Source organism: Schistocerca gregaria, chromosome X (genome assembly GCF_023897955.1).
Source record: "Schistocerca gregaria isolate iqSchGreg1 chromosome X, iqSchGreg1.2, whole genome shotgun sequence".
NCBI lineage: Eukaryota > Metazoa > Arthropoda > Insecta > Orthoptera > Acrididae > Schistocerca > Schistocerca gregaria.
In genome coordinates, this window is record NC_064931.1 from 854,999,229 (window position 1) to 855,014,156 (window position 14,928).

At 43.4% G+C, this 14,928-nt stretch overlaps 1 protein-coding gene across 2 annotated transcripts in view; it reads left to right on the top strand.

Moving 5' to 3' along the window:
- Positions 1 to 14,928, top strand: part of LOC126299593 (exocyst complex component 3) — a 53,752-nt gene that overhangs the window by 17,088 nt on the left and 21,736 nt on the right. For both annotated transcript variants that reach the window (XM_049991614.1, XM_049991613.1), the window contains exons 2-3: positions 762 to 870; positions 1,859 to 2,007. In XM_049991614.1, the coding sequence (XP_049847571.1) occupies positions 781 to 870; positions 1,859 to 2,007 (239 nt within the window). In that variant the 5' untranslated portion in view covers positions 762 to 780. The remainder of the gene's footprint in view (positions 1 to 761; positions 871 to 1,858; positions 2,008 to 14,928) is intronic.

Sequence of the window (14,928 nt, forward strand, 5' to 3'; positions counted from 1 at the left end):
ATGTTAAAGAAGTATGTGGCACATGTCCGTCTGAACATTTATTAGAGTATTGTGCAAAAACCTGAATCAAATTGGTCAATAAATTTTTGAAAATTTTGCTAACAAAGTCAATCGTTGACTTGTTTTTGTATAGATGTATCGATTTAATGCATCTCAATATTTGGCATGTGAGGAGTGAATGTGAAAGGGGTAACTTGTGCTGCAACATGTGCACCATGTGGTCTCCAACTACTTTTTACCTCTGCACTGTCAAACATTTTTTAATGTTTCATGCATGTATTTTATTAATGTAATAGTTTAAGCTAATTGACTATATAGCCCAAACTGCCCTCATTTTCACACCCCATTTTAGTAGTACTGGCTATGATGACCCTTCTTGGAGTATCCTTCTGTGATAGGTTACAGTTTGTAGCTGCCTAGGTTTTCCCTCACTTCTATCCGTCTGGCTTAACATCCTGTCATGCATATTTTTGACGACGATGATGATGCCACCAACCCTGAAGCTGTCAGCTCTTCTTCTCTTGTTCGTCATGATAGTATGTAAAATTCTTGTGGCGACGAGGGACTGATAACAAAGATATTAAGTCCCTTTAAATCCATAATCACCATCATCTGTAATTTAAAATAATCCTTGGTTGACTAAATTATTAATACTAAGATTAATACTGGTTGTGTGAATTTACGAGACTGTTTTTGCCAGCCTCAGTGTGATACTCACTGTAACAGGTAACTTATATGTGACATTGTTTTCTGTTACATAGGCAATCGTGTATTACAGACATGGACGTTGAACAGTTAAAAGCGGAAGCAAGAGCCACAGCAGCAAAACATGTAATTAACATGTTACAACGACCTGACCAGTTGGAAAAGGTAAAACTGCAAAACATCTATCAGTAAACTACTACAAAGAAGAGCTTCCTTTTCAGTATTATTAGATAACATTCCTTGTGACACACACACACACACACACACACACACACACACACACACACACACACACACACACACACACACACACACACACACACACACACTGTAAGCTATTGCTTATGTGCGTCATAATTTTGTGTGTATATGGCTTTCACATTAGATTATTCTTTATCTTATTACACACAATTTCACTCAAATACATCAACTTTTCTTTCTCTTACTTTGTCTCCAAAAGAAAACCATGGAGTTCCTAGCTTTACTGTTAGTTTCCTTGAAGTGCGTCTGTAGTCTGTTAAAGTTCTGTGTTGTATAACAAACTATTTAGCCCCCCCCCCCCCCCCCCAAATCATATTTAAACAGGGTAAGCTAAACATGGTTCTTCCCTAAGATTTGAGAACATTGAAAAAATGAGGACATTTGGAGGAAAATAAGTGCTGTGTGAATTTTAACTGTAGGATACAAACTTGGCTTTTCGTGTCTAATTCACCCTGAGAGCAAATCAGTATCATAATTCCAGGGAAGTAGCATTGTTTAACATGAAACAGTTTAAAATATGGAGGTAAACACAGTGGATGGAGCTTAAAGATTATTCAGACTACTTGTTCTTATTGTTGTCTTTAGTGTTTTAGAAACACTAGGAACAGTGGAAACCTGTAAAAAGTAACTGCACTGTTTTAATTTCCTTTGGTTGGCATAAAAGCCACACATTCAAAAGTAATGGTTATATAAATTACCAAAGTTTTGAAAGGTATATAAATTGGGGAAATGCTTTGAAGGTGGAGTGGAATTTTGTGTGTTGATTTCATAACCTTTTAAGATGAAGTCCATTAAATGTGTTTTCGACAAATATATTCACTATAAACTGGAAACTTGTAACTTTATTATTCCAGTACTTTTTCAGTTAGTAATAAAATTTCTGCTTTTGAAGGTTGAACAGTATAAGAGACGGGTAAGCAGAAAGAAAGCATCTGTTGAAGCTATGTTGAAGACGGCCATGCAGAGCCAGCTTGATGGCGTGAAAGTTGGGCTAAACCAGTTGCAAACAGCTCTCAATGATATTCAAACAATAAAGGAAAAGTATGTCTTCATGTATTAATAATAGCTTAATTGGAATGTTACAGTTAATGCTCTTTTAATAAGCTTTACAGATAGTCTTCAGTTTTCTATTTATGTAGTAATAACTTCTACAGATTTTAAATATGAATGGTAATGAACTTCCTCAGCTAGTTAAAGATACAGTAGAGTATAGATTTACTGTTGACTTTACACATTAGCTCATGAAATCTGGGCACTCTCAGTATTTCTTGAAAAAGAAGGCTGCTACAGGTTATCCAGTGCGACTAAGCTGTCTGCCATGGAACCCATGTCACTGATGTGCTTATGATTTGTTTGCAGTTTTAATTAAAACTGTGTCTAGTTAAACATGTACTACCCAACAGCCGAGAAACCATTCGAAATAAGTCAGTAGGCCTACTCAAGCATCCACTACCACATTCATATTATGTATCATCTGTCATGTCACTTGTTTTATTAGCACTACTGCTGGCAACCAGACATTGAAACTAAGCTACAATTTTATAAATCAGCTCCACCTACTGCACTCAACTAGCATGGATGTCTGAATTTTGAGAGTTGGTAATTGCAAAATGCTGCCTTGTCACAAAATCTGTGTTGATGGATATTCAGCTACCTGCATCTACAAATTATCTTAGCCAGTATTCCACTCTGTGTGTTAGCTTACATGTCTCCCACAACACTCAGTGTCTGTTGTCACAATCTTATTTTCCTTGACAGCTTATATTGTCACATTGGCACTTTGCTTGCTACGTAGCATAAGTCGAGCAGCAGTTCCAGTTCCTTAGTGGCAGTACTTACAGTTTCCAGCACATGTTCTCACACATCTGCAATGTTGCTCCACCCAGTACTTACTACCGCACCATCCATCATTGGGAGAGTCCTTAGAAAATGTAGTCCATCAACAAAGGAGGTGGCTTACAAAACGCTCGTTCGACCTATACTTGAGTGTTGCTCATCAGTGTGGGATCCGTACCAGATCGGGTTGACGGAGGAGATAGAGAAGATCCAAAGAAGAGCGGCGCGTTTCGTCACAGGGTTATTTGGTAACCGTGATAGCGTTACGGAGATGTTTAGGAAACTCAAGTGGCAGACTCTGCAAGAGAGGCGCTCTGCATCGCGGTGTAACTTGCTCGCCAGGTTTCGTGAGAGTGCGTTTCTGGATGAGGTATCGAATATACTGCTTCCCCCTACTTATACCTCCCATGGAGATCACGAATGTAAAATTAGAGAGATTCGAGCGCGCACGGAGGCTTTCAGACAGTCGTTCTTCCCGCGAACCATACGCGACTGGAACAGAAAAGGGAGGTAATGACAGTGGCACGTAAAGTGCCCTCCGCCACACACCGTTGGGTGGCTTGCGGAGTATGAATGTAGATGTAGATCCTACCAATCTTGGTAGAACAACTTCTACTAATTTCCTTCCTACACATCTGCATGTCCTTTACTTGTAAATTCTTCCTGGTATAGTTTCCACATGCTTTACCAAATATAAACTCAGCTACACAGTCAAGAATCAATAATTCATCACTAATTAGACCCAAAATAGTGCTTCCCTGTTGTTCTTGGGTGTCTGAGCAATGACTGTGACTGGATTTTTTCATAGCACGATTTGTGAGACTCAGTGTGTATTATGATCGATGCATCACAAAGTAGATACAATGTTTAAAGTGCCAGAAGTTCATTCAGTGTGGGATTTAATTTTCAGGTAATCAACAAGAAGTAAGCGTACAGCCAGCACCTCACCAAAGCATGTGTTAATTGTTTTTCAAGTTAGTTGGTATGGACTAATAAATATCCAATTGTTCTGGAACAAAGTAGGAAAAGATATGTAGGTGGCAAAATGTATATATTATGCCAAGGCCAGAATGACACAAATCTCTGTTCACCTCCATATTGCAACTTCTTTCACACCAGTCATGAATAAGATAACACACAGACCAAAGACATTACCCAAAGCTCAAGTCATGGAGGCAAAAATGTAAAGAAAATAATGTTCTTGTCATGGTAGTTCAATGCTTTTTTTTGTAACTGTCTGTCTCGAATTTGGTAGCTTTACTGAGATAACGAGCTTTGTTACTAAATAACTTGATCATGTGCCTAATACAATCACATGTCTCTTTCATTTTGCAAATATTAATCACATGTCTCTTTCATTTTGCAAATATTAATCACATGTCTCTTTCATTTTGCAAATATTAATCACATGTCTCTTTAATTTTGCAAATATTAATCACATGTCTCCTTCATTTTGTAAATATTAATCACATGTCTCTTTCATTTTGCAAATATTAACTCTTAATTACAAAATAAAAATGGAAATTTGAAAGAATAACAGTGTAGATTAATATTATTTCGATTTATTGATTCCTCTGGCACATACCACACTCCGTAACAATGCGTAAACTCGTCCACTCTTGTGGTAACAGTTGAGCTCATTTCACATTCATACTAAAGAAACCACTGCTTTTATTGCACTTTCACATTAATTTAACAGGTAATAACTGATCACAGAAACCAATCTGTATGTATTTAAATTACAATATATTCCAATAACAAAGTTACTAATCAATAACTACAATACCATTTTGTCTATAACCTCCATTAAATAGTTCTGTGCACCTTTTTGTGAATAAACAGAATTACTCAAACATAGTTTTACCATATGATATGACAAAACACTTTCAGCTTTTAATTATATTCTTTAGCAAATTCTTCATACTATTTATGTACGATGCAGCTTTCATGGCTGCTCTTTACATAACCTCAACGACAACTTTCTGCACTCTAACTTGGTGCATGACCAGTAGCACTTCGCCATTGTTGACATTAAACCAAGACAAACCTTCTGCCAGAGAAAAAGTGTGCTCCGCTTCAAAACTTGCAGAGTACTACATCACCCCATCACAACACCAAAGATAGTACTACTTACAAAAACAATTGCTCGTGCAGGTACACCTTAAGAAGTGCCATCACTGTTTAATCTACTACTTTAGTGCTAAATCAATTCCAGTAATCATAAGGCTCAGCATCTGAAGGAGCAACACCATTCCTGTAAAAACCATCGAAACACATTGTGTCCAACCCAGAAAGAACACCTTTTTAATCTATAGAAATGAGGTGGTTTAGGGCAAGCAATAAGAAAAATTTCAGGAAACAATTAAAGCAAGCTATTCAAAACATCGCCTTGACATTGGGAGGTGACTTAATGTAAGTTGAGGTCTGTTTGTGTAACTTGTCAAATGACACTCTGCAGTTAGGGCCCAACATGTATCCGTGCGACGGTTCAAAAGTCAGTCATCTGCACAAATCTTCAGTGGTGTTAAATCTTCTAAAAAATCTAAAATAGGTAAAATGACATGTGTTAATGAGTCATTCCTATTGCATTTATAATTTATCTGAAGTTTGTGTGAGGATAACTATTCAAGTTTAAAAAATTCAGTTAAGTTTTTGGGCTTCTCCTTTGATATTTTAAGTCCACTCCTGTGCATGTTGTCTATAAACGGCATACTGAGATGGCTGAAATAGTTCTCCTTGCTTATGTTGCAAATATTGCATCAAGCCATGTAGTGGTAACCAACAGAGGATATGAGAGGTTGTTCTCCAAAATCAGCAAATTGCCAGTAGCAGTATTTAGAAAGACATTTCATTCATTTCTCTACAGGACAGAATATAACACAATTAATAACATATCATGGGGTATAGGAAATATGTGGAAAATATTGTTCAGAATTCTTGGACATGCATATTAATATGAACTTAAATTGGAAGTCACTTCTCACAGATAATATAAAATGGTTAAGTCTGACGATATTTGCTTTATGTGTGATTGCTGCATATGGTTATAAAATCTCCAAAATGTTGGCTTAATTTGTACATTTCCGTTCACTAATGTTACATAGAATAATACTCTAGGGCAGTTCCTTTCTGCGATCTGAAGTATTCATTACACAAAAATGATCTCTAAGAATATTATCTGATGTAGTTCCTCAAACCTCATGTCAACAGTTGTTTAAAATCTAGGTGTGTTAACAGCAGTGTCATGATACTCTTATTTATGGATTTTGTTGTTACACACCAGGTACAGTCTGAAAATACACTCCTGGAAATTGAAATAAGAACACCGTGAATTCATTGTCCCAGGAAGGGGAAACTTTATTGACACATTCCTGGGGTCAGATACATCACATGATCACACTGACAGAACCACAGGCACATAGACACAGGCAACAGAGCATCCACAAATATCCACCTTTCGCAGCAATGCAGGCTGCTATTCTCCCATGGAGACGATCGTAGAGATGCTGGATGTAGTCCTGTGGAACGGCTTGCCATGCCATTTCCACCTGGCGCCTCAGTTGGACCAGCGTTCGTGCTGGACGTGCAGACCGCGTGAGACGACGCTTCATCCAGTCCCAAACATGCTCAATGGGGGACAGATCCGGAGATCTTGCTGGCCAGGGTAGTTGACTTACACCTTCTAGAGCATGTTGGGTGGCACGGGATACATGCGGACGTGCATTGTCCTGTTGGAACAGCAAATTCCCTTGCCGGTCTAGGAATGGTAGAACGATGGGTTCGATGACGGTTTGGATGTACCGTGCACTATTCAGTGTCCCCTCGACGATCACCAGAGGTGTACGGCCAGTGTAGGAGATCGCTCCCCACACCATGATGCCGGGTGTTGGCCCTGTGTGCCTCGGTCGTATGCAGTCATGATTGTGGCGCTCACCTGCACGGCGCCAAACACGCATACGACCATCATTGGCACCAAGGCAGAAGCGACTCTCATCGCTGAAGACGACACGTCTCCATTTGTCCCTCCATTCACGCCTGTCGCGACGCCACTGGAGGCGGGCTGCATGATGTTGGGGCGTGAGCGGAAGACGGCCTAACGGTGTGGGGGACCGTAGCCCAGCTTCATGGAGATGGTTGCGAATGGTCCTCGCCGATACCCCAGGAGCAACAGTGTCCCTAATTTGCTGGGAAGTGGCGGTGCGGTCCCCTACGGCACTGCGTAGGATCCTACGGTCTTGGCGTGCATCCGTGCGTCGCTGCGGTCCGGTCCCAGGTCGACGGGCACGTGCACCTCACGCCCCACGTGTTGAGCAATTCGGCGGTACGTCCACTCGGCCTCCCGCATGCCCACTATACGCCCTCGCTCAAAGTCCGTCAACTGCACATACGGTTCACGTCCACGCTGTCGCGGCATGCTACCAGTGTTAAAGACTGCGATGGAGCTCCGTATGCCACGGCAAACTGGCTGACACTGACGGTGGCGGTGCACAAATGCTGCGCAGCTAGCGCCATTCGACGGCCAACACCGCGGTTCCTGGTGTGTCCGCTGTGCCGTGCGTGTGATCATTGCTTGTACAGCCCTCTCGCAGTGTCCGGAGCAAGTATGGTGGGTCTGACACACCGGTGTCAATGTGTTCTTTTTTCCATTTCCAGGAGTGTAGTATTGTTTGCAATTACAACAAACCACCTAGGGGGCTCACTACTCTGGTAAGTGCGTGCTTCGCTACCAAGGAGCCCCAGCCTTTGCAGCACTACTTCACCTTTCTGTGCTGCCAACCTACACTTCAGCTATCTCTTATCTCCTCTGTTTCCATTGGATGGTCCATTTGGTGCAGGCCCTGCCTGGGACTCATTCACACTTTTGGTCTTGATTTCCAGTTTCCTTTGTGGTGCTGTCTTCACCTTCCATTAACAATTATATGGTCCCCATTATTGAGTTTGACCTGCCAGCTTTCCAAATTTTACAGAAGTATGTGTGATGCAGGGAAGGTGGCCCATTTTGGTGTAGGCTCCACTGGCTTGCGGAGTATGGATGTAGATGTAGATCCTACCAATCTTGGTAGAACAACTTCTACCTGCATGATGGTAGTCCCCTGACCGTGCAGGGTTTACACTATTGGTGCCTGCACTGCACACTTCCTATGTATGCCATGGAGTATGTACCCCTCACGACTGGGGCATGGGGACTACAGGCAATGGGAGAATGGCCAGGTAGCCATTGCTATGGCTGGGTGGTGCCCATGGCGAGAACCCCTGTCCAGAGTGGGTGGCACCATGGCAGATACTTGGCACATGAAGCAACTTAAACTTTGTCCTGCTGGTGGTCAAATGGCCCCAGCAGTCTCTTCGAATATAAAGGCCTTTTATGATGCAACAAAGTACGATCCCAATGCGTTCCCTTCTTTAGCCATGCTGTGGGAGGAATGCAGGACTGGAGGAATCCAGGACTAGACTACAAATAGCAAAATCCTCATCTCAATACCTGGTCTGTATCAGGATTGATGGGGACACCTTTTTGACTCCAAAACTTTTATTTTTTGTGGAATACATTGAAGACAAATACAGGGGAATGCAGCCATCTCTAAGATGAAGAGTGGTTCCCTCCTGATTAAAACATCATCTCCTAGCTCAGTCACAGGCAAAGTTGGGTAACATTCGTGTGACAGCCACTCTTGACAAGTCCCGTAAGGTGCAGGGCATCATCTTTCACCATGATCTTCTTCTGCAGTCTGATGATGAGCTACAGGTCAACTTAGAGTGATGGGTTGAGCTTTGTGTCCATAGGGGACCAAGGGAAAATGGAGTTGCTACCATGACCTTCATCTTCGCTTGTGAGGGTGATACATTGCCTGAGAAGGTCAAGGTGATGATATACCAGTGTCATCTGAAACCCTATGTTCTTCCTCCTATGAGATGTTACAGGTGTATGAAGTTTAGACACATACTCCCATTGAACCACTAACCCTGTCTGCAGGGATTGTGGGCATCGGCTGCACTCAAACGTTCCTTGTGCCCCCCCCCCCCCCCCCCCCGCCCCCCCCCCCCCCCCGCCCCCCCCCCCCCACCCCAAATCTGTAAAACTGTAGTGAGCATGACTGTCCCTGCTCACCAGGTGGCTCCATTTTAAAGTGTGAGAAGAAAATCCAGATGTAGATGGTCCTGGACAAGCTCACATATAGAGAGGCCAAAAAAAAGTATGAGCGTCTTAATCCTGTACAAATGGCTCAATCGTACACTATGGTTGCAATGTCATTGCCTTCTCTCTCAACGGTGCCTTCTTCTGTTGTGATTCTTACAGTGGGCCCTCAGAGCCAGTTGCTAATGCCTGCCTGCCCAGGTGGTTGGGGGCCCTTCTGGTGCCTCACCATGCCCCCTTCAAGAGTATTGGCGCCCCACCTGCTGGGGACACTGCTCCCCATTCCACAGTTTGAGGTGCCTCATCCTCCTCTGGCTTCTCCAGCTAGGAAGAGGTCCTTCGGGACTCTTCCTTCCATGTTTCCAGCTTGGCCACAGTCAGATGTTGGACTTCTTGTTCTTCCACTGTCCTGAAACCAATTCAGGAAACCTTTACAGTCCTCATGAGGAGGAGGAGGACAAAAAGAACTCCTCTAAGACAAAGGAAATTACAGTGGCCTCCACACCACCACACTCTGCATGTATTTCTGTGCCCCAGGTGGAGATCCCAGTGATCCCAGTGACCCCTGAGACACTACATCTCCTATGGCAGTGTGCTGTAGAAACCTGATGACCAACTGGTTGCAACATGTAACCCTTGCACCCTGGCCACTTCATGCCCCCTCAGCATTCAGAGTGTGTGATCCTCCAGTGGAATTGTAATGGATTTTTCCTCCACTGGGCTGAGCTACGGCAGCTTTTAAGCACTTATGCTGCACCCTGTATTGCCATCCAGAAAATGTGGTTTCCAGTAGCTTGGACCCCTGCCTTTCGTGTTTGCCGAGGTTATTTTAATAATCGTGCCAACTAAGAGATGATATCAGGTGGAGTCTGTACAAATGTTCTGGACACTATACAGTCGCCTTGTACCTCTTGATACATCTCTGGAGGCTGTGGCTGTTTTAGGAAGGGCGCATCTGGATTTTAGCATCTGTAATGTTCATCTCCCTCCCAATGACGTTTTATTCCAGCACGTACTGTCTGCATTATTCTCTCAGCTCCTCCCACCTTTCCTAGTCCTGGATTACTTCAATGCCCATAACCATGTATGGGGTGTTACAATGATCACTGGCTGTGGTAAGGACATCGAAACTTCACTAGCATAGCTTGATGCTTGCCTCTTGGACTCTGGTGCCCCCACACACTTCAGTTTAGCACACAGAACTTATTCAGACATTGATCTGTCCTTTTTCAGTCCTGGTCTTCTACCGTATATCCACTGGAAGGTCCACAATGACCTGAGTGATAGTGGCTGTTGTGGTTGGCAGGAGAGCCAACAGTGTTCCTAAAGGAGGCCACAATGCACGCGTTTTAGCTCACGCAGGCTGGCATGAGGTCTGGAACATGACAAGGGAATTAGAATTGAGAAAAACGGACGTAGCTGGTGGAATACTTACCTTTAATCCATTAATGGAGAACGTCGCTCTTTATGGTACATGATTCACTATATCAATAGTACGGATACTGGCGCCTTGCTAGGTCATAGCAAATAACGTAGCTGAAGGCTATGCTAACTATCGTCTCGGCCTGCTGTGTGGCAGCGCTCGGTCTGCAATCACTGATGGTGGCGACACGCGGGTCCAACGTATACTACAGGACCGCGGCCGATTTAAAGGCTACCACCTAGCAAGTGTGGTGTCTGGCGGTGACACCACAGTGGCCACTTTCCAATCTTCCTGTCCCTTAATCAGCATTACTCCCCTGGATGCGTGCCCAGATGGGTTCTCCGTAATACTGACAGGGATGGGTTAACCTCTGCTGTTGTCCTGCTCCTGATTGCAAGGCAGTGCCGATGCGGCTGTTCAGCGTACAATGGCAGCCATTCTTTTGACAGCCAGCCAAACCATCCCCTCTTCCTGTCAATCCCCTTGTCAGAAGATGGTACCGTGGTGGACTGCAGAGATCACTTCAGCCATTAGAGATTGTAGGCCGGTTCTCCATTGCCAAAAGTGGCTCCCTTCCCAATTGTGATGAGCAGTTAGAATATCTTACAAACATTATCCTTACTGCCACAGCATGTTCCATTCCTCACACTTCCACTTTACCATGCTGAGTCCCGATCTGTTGGTGGACTGAGGCATATGGTGACGCAATTCACGTGCAGACACATGCTCTCCACATTTTTAAATGTATCCTAAGATGACAAATTGCATTCATTATAAACAGTTGCTTACACAGTCTCATTTTGTTCTTTAGGATAGCAGAAAATGCTAGCTGGATTTTCTTTACTAGTTCTTTTAACAGTTCCACTCCGTCTTCTGTTGTGTGGGCCAACCTCCTATGACTCTCTGTGGCCTAGGTCAATTCCCCAATTTTCGGCCTGCCGGTAGCAAATGATGTCATAGTGGATGCCATTGCTATCTCCAACACTTTGGCCACTATTTTGTGGAGATTTCTATCTCCACCCACTATCACCCCACCTTTCGCCATCGGAAACGAGTGGAGGAGGCTTGGGCGATACCCTTCTCTTCTCAGAATCGTGAGTGCTACAATGCCACGTTTACTATTAGGGAACTAGCTCATACTCTTACTTCATCCTGATCCTCCGCCCCAGGGCTGGACGATGTTCACATTCAAATGTTGCAGAACCTTTCTCTCGCGGGTAAGCACTTTCTCTTTCATACGTGTGATAGCATTTTGGCAGAGGGCATGTTTTGCAGATGCTGCTGTGAAGCAGCTGTCATACCCATACCTTAGCCCAGTAAGTACAAACACCATCCTTCTAGTTATTACCTAATTTCTCTCCGCAGCTGTGTTTGCAAGGTGATGGAGTGTATGATACATGCCTGGCTGGTATGGTGGCTCAAATCTCGCAATTTATTAACCACTGCACAGTGTGGATTTTGAGTGCGCCGTCCTGCAGTTGACGGTCTCTCACTTTGTCAACACATGTCATGAATGGTTTTCTGCAGAACAACCTGACTGTGGCCGTGTTTTTCAATTTGAAGAAAACCTACAGCACCAGCTGCAGGACTGGTATCCTCTGTGCACTCTACACACGGGACTTCCATGGCCGCATGCCCCATTTCCTTCAGGAATTTTTAAAAGACAGAGTTTTCTAGGTACGTGAGGGTTCTGCCTTCTCGGACACCTTTATACAGGAAAATGGTGTGCCTCAGGGCTCCATCCTGAGCATCATCCTCTTTGTTATCGCCACTAACCCTATTATGGCCTGTCTCCCACCGGGCATCTCCTTTTTTGAAGATGATTTTGTGGTCTTTTGCAGTTCTCCAGTCCTCGAGTGGCATCTTCACCAGTATTCCGATGATCTCTACATATGGAGCATTGACATTGGCTTTCGCTTCTCCTCTGACAAAACTTTTTGTATGAATTTCTGGTGGCTCAGTTGGTTTCTTCTGCCCTAGTGGCGCAGTTGGTTTCTTCCACTGTCTTTACATCTTGGACCTGTTGCTCTTCAGTTTGCTGAAAATATGAAATTCCTGGGACTCATACTCAATAGGAAACTTTCATGGTCCTCCCATGTCTTACCTGGGTGCTGCCTGCTGTACTTGATTCCTCAGTGTCCCACATGTCCTTGGCAGTACTTCCTGGGGAGGGTCAGATCACCCTTGTCCATTGTACTGGTCCCTTGCCTGTTCAAAACTACAATATGGGCATTTCGTTTATGCATCTTCAAGTCCGTCCCTCTTACACAATCTCAATACTATCCACCTTTGTGGTATCTGTTTGGCCACTGGCACCTTTTACACTAGCCTGGTTGCGTGTCTGTGTGCAGAAGCTGCCGAACTACTGCTGTCATATCGCTGTGATTTTCTAGTCAACAGATACGCATGCTGTTTGTCTGCCCTGCCTGGCCACCCATCCTGTACCACCACCTTCGATGACTCCTTTGATTGCCAGTATGGGATGTGTTCCTCTTCTCTGACCACCTGGAGTTCGCTTTTGGCTCATGCTCTGGCAGCTTAACCTCGTGCTACCTGCCATTTCTTAATGAATGTGAACTCTTCACCACCTTGGATTCATGTGGTGACCCGTGTTCATCTTGGCCTTGATTTGCTTCCTAAGGACACTACTCCAGCCTCGCTCTATCACCGTAAGTTTCACTACCTTCACACAGAACTTGACGTAGTACCTTTGTGAACACTGATGGCCCTCGGGCAGACAGTGGTGTCGGATGTGCCTTCATCATTGGCACCAATGATTTTTGGTATCGGCTTCTGGAACATTGCTCAGTATTTACAGCAGAGCCCTTCACCCTGTACCAGGCCTAGCAGTACATCTGCCAACAGAAGCTTTTCAATTGTGTCAGCTGCTCAGACTCTTTTTTTCAGTATCCTTCAGAGCCTCTGTGTTCTGTTCACCATCCATCCATTAGTGCAATGGGTCCAGGAAAGCTGTCACTTGTTCACTCACGATGTAGCCATTGTGATGTTTATGTGGGTTCCTGGTCATGTCGGTCTGATGGGAAATGAGGTCACTGACGCTGCTGCAGTTCTCATACCTTGGTCCACTAGTTCTTCCATTCCCTCCTATGGTCTCTGTGTTGCTGTCTGTCAGCAGGTGGTGTCACTTTGACATCACCACTTGTCCTCCCTTCATGGGAACAAGCTCCAGAGAATTAAGCCTCTCCCAGCAGCTTGGACAACCCCCTCTTAGCCCAATCACCATGAGCAGATCATTTTAGCTAGGTTGCGTATTTTTAGCCATCACCATTTGTTAAATGGTGCTCCCCCACCACTTTGTGCTCATTGCCCTTAACCTTAGACGGTTTGACCTTTCCTGATGGAATGCCGAATGCCCTTTTTTAACCACTTACATTTTTTTTATGTTTGCCATCTGAGTTATCGGCTATTTTAGCGAATGATGTGTGGGGTGTCGACCGCGTTTTACTTTCTATCCATTGTAGCGATATGGTGAAGGACATTTAATCTTTAGATCAGGACCTCTGTTTCTCTATGGTGTATTTTATGGACCTTTCTCAAAGTCCCTGTTTTTAACTTTCTTTCCTTCCATCGATTGGACTTGACATGTAGTTGTTTTTAACTCCTTTTTTTGTCATTATGCTCTATGGTTTTGTCATGGGTGCATATGACCCTAGTTGTTTTTGTGTCCTTAACCAAAACAAAAACCTTTCATGCCCTTTAAATCTTGTAACTGCAGCCCAGAGTCTTTACAAGTTGTTAGTAACTTTTTATTCACTGTGTTTTATCTCTGCTATATTCATTATTTCAAAAGTGCATTTCAGTTATCAATGTCAAAAGCTTTCTCTAAACCCACAAATGGTATAAATGAAGGTTTGTCTTTTTTTTTTAAACCTATCATCCAAGACAAGTCGTAGGGTCAGTATTGCCACGTGTGTTCTTACGTTGTTCTGGAACCCAAAATGATCTTTTCTGAGGTTTGCTTGTACCGGTTTTTTCATTTTTCTGTCAATAATTGATGTTGGTATTTTGCAACCATGATTTCTTAAACTGATGGTTCGTTAGTAATGCACCTGCCTTTTGTGGAATTGAAATTATTTCATTCTTCTTGGAGTCTTGACGGTATTTCACCTGTCTCATATATCTTGCACACAATGTGGGTTAGTTTTGTAATATATAGCTCTCCCAAGCATCTTAACAATTTTGAGGAAATATCATCTACTCCAGGGGCCGTGTTTCAACTTAAGCCTCCACATCTACTGCCTTACCTTCATCTTCTTCCTGTGCTTTAAAGTTCATTTCCTTTTTATAGATCCTCTGTATATTCGTTCCACATTTCAGCTTTCCCTTCTTTTCTTAATACTGGCTTACCTTCTGAGCGCTTGATGTTGATACAGATACTCTCCTTTTATCTAAAGGTCTCTATAATTTTCCTTGAAGCATCAGTTACCTTGCCTGCAGTTATGCATGCATCTACAGTTTGCATTTCTCTTCTAGCCAGGAGCTTTGTCATTTTGAACTTTGTCAGTCTCATTTTTTAGGCACATTTATAATCCTTTTTTTCATCTAC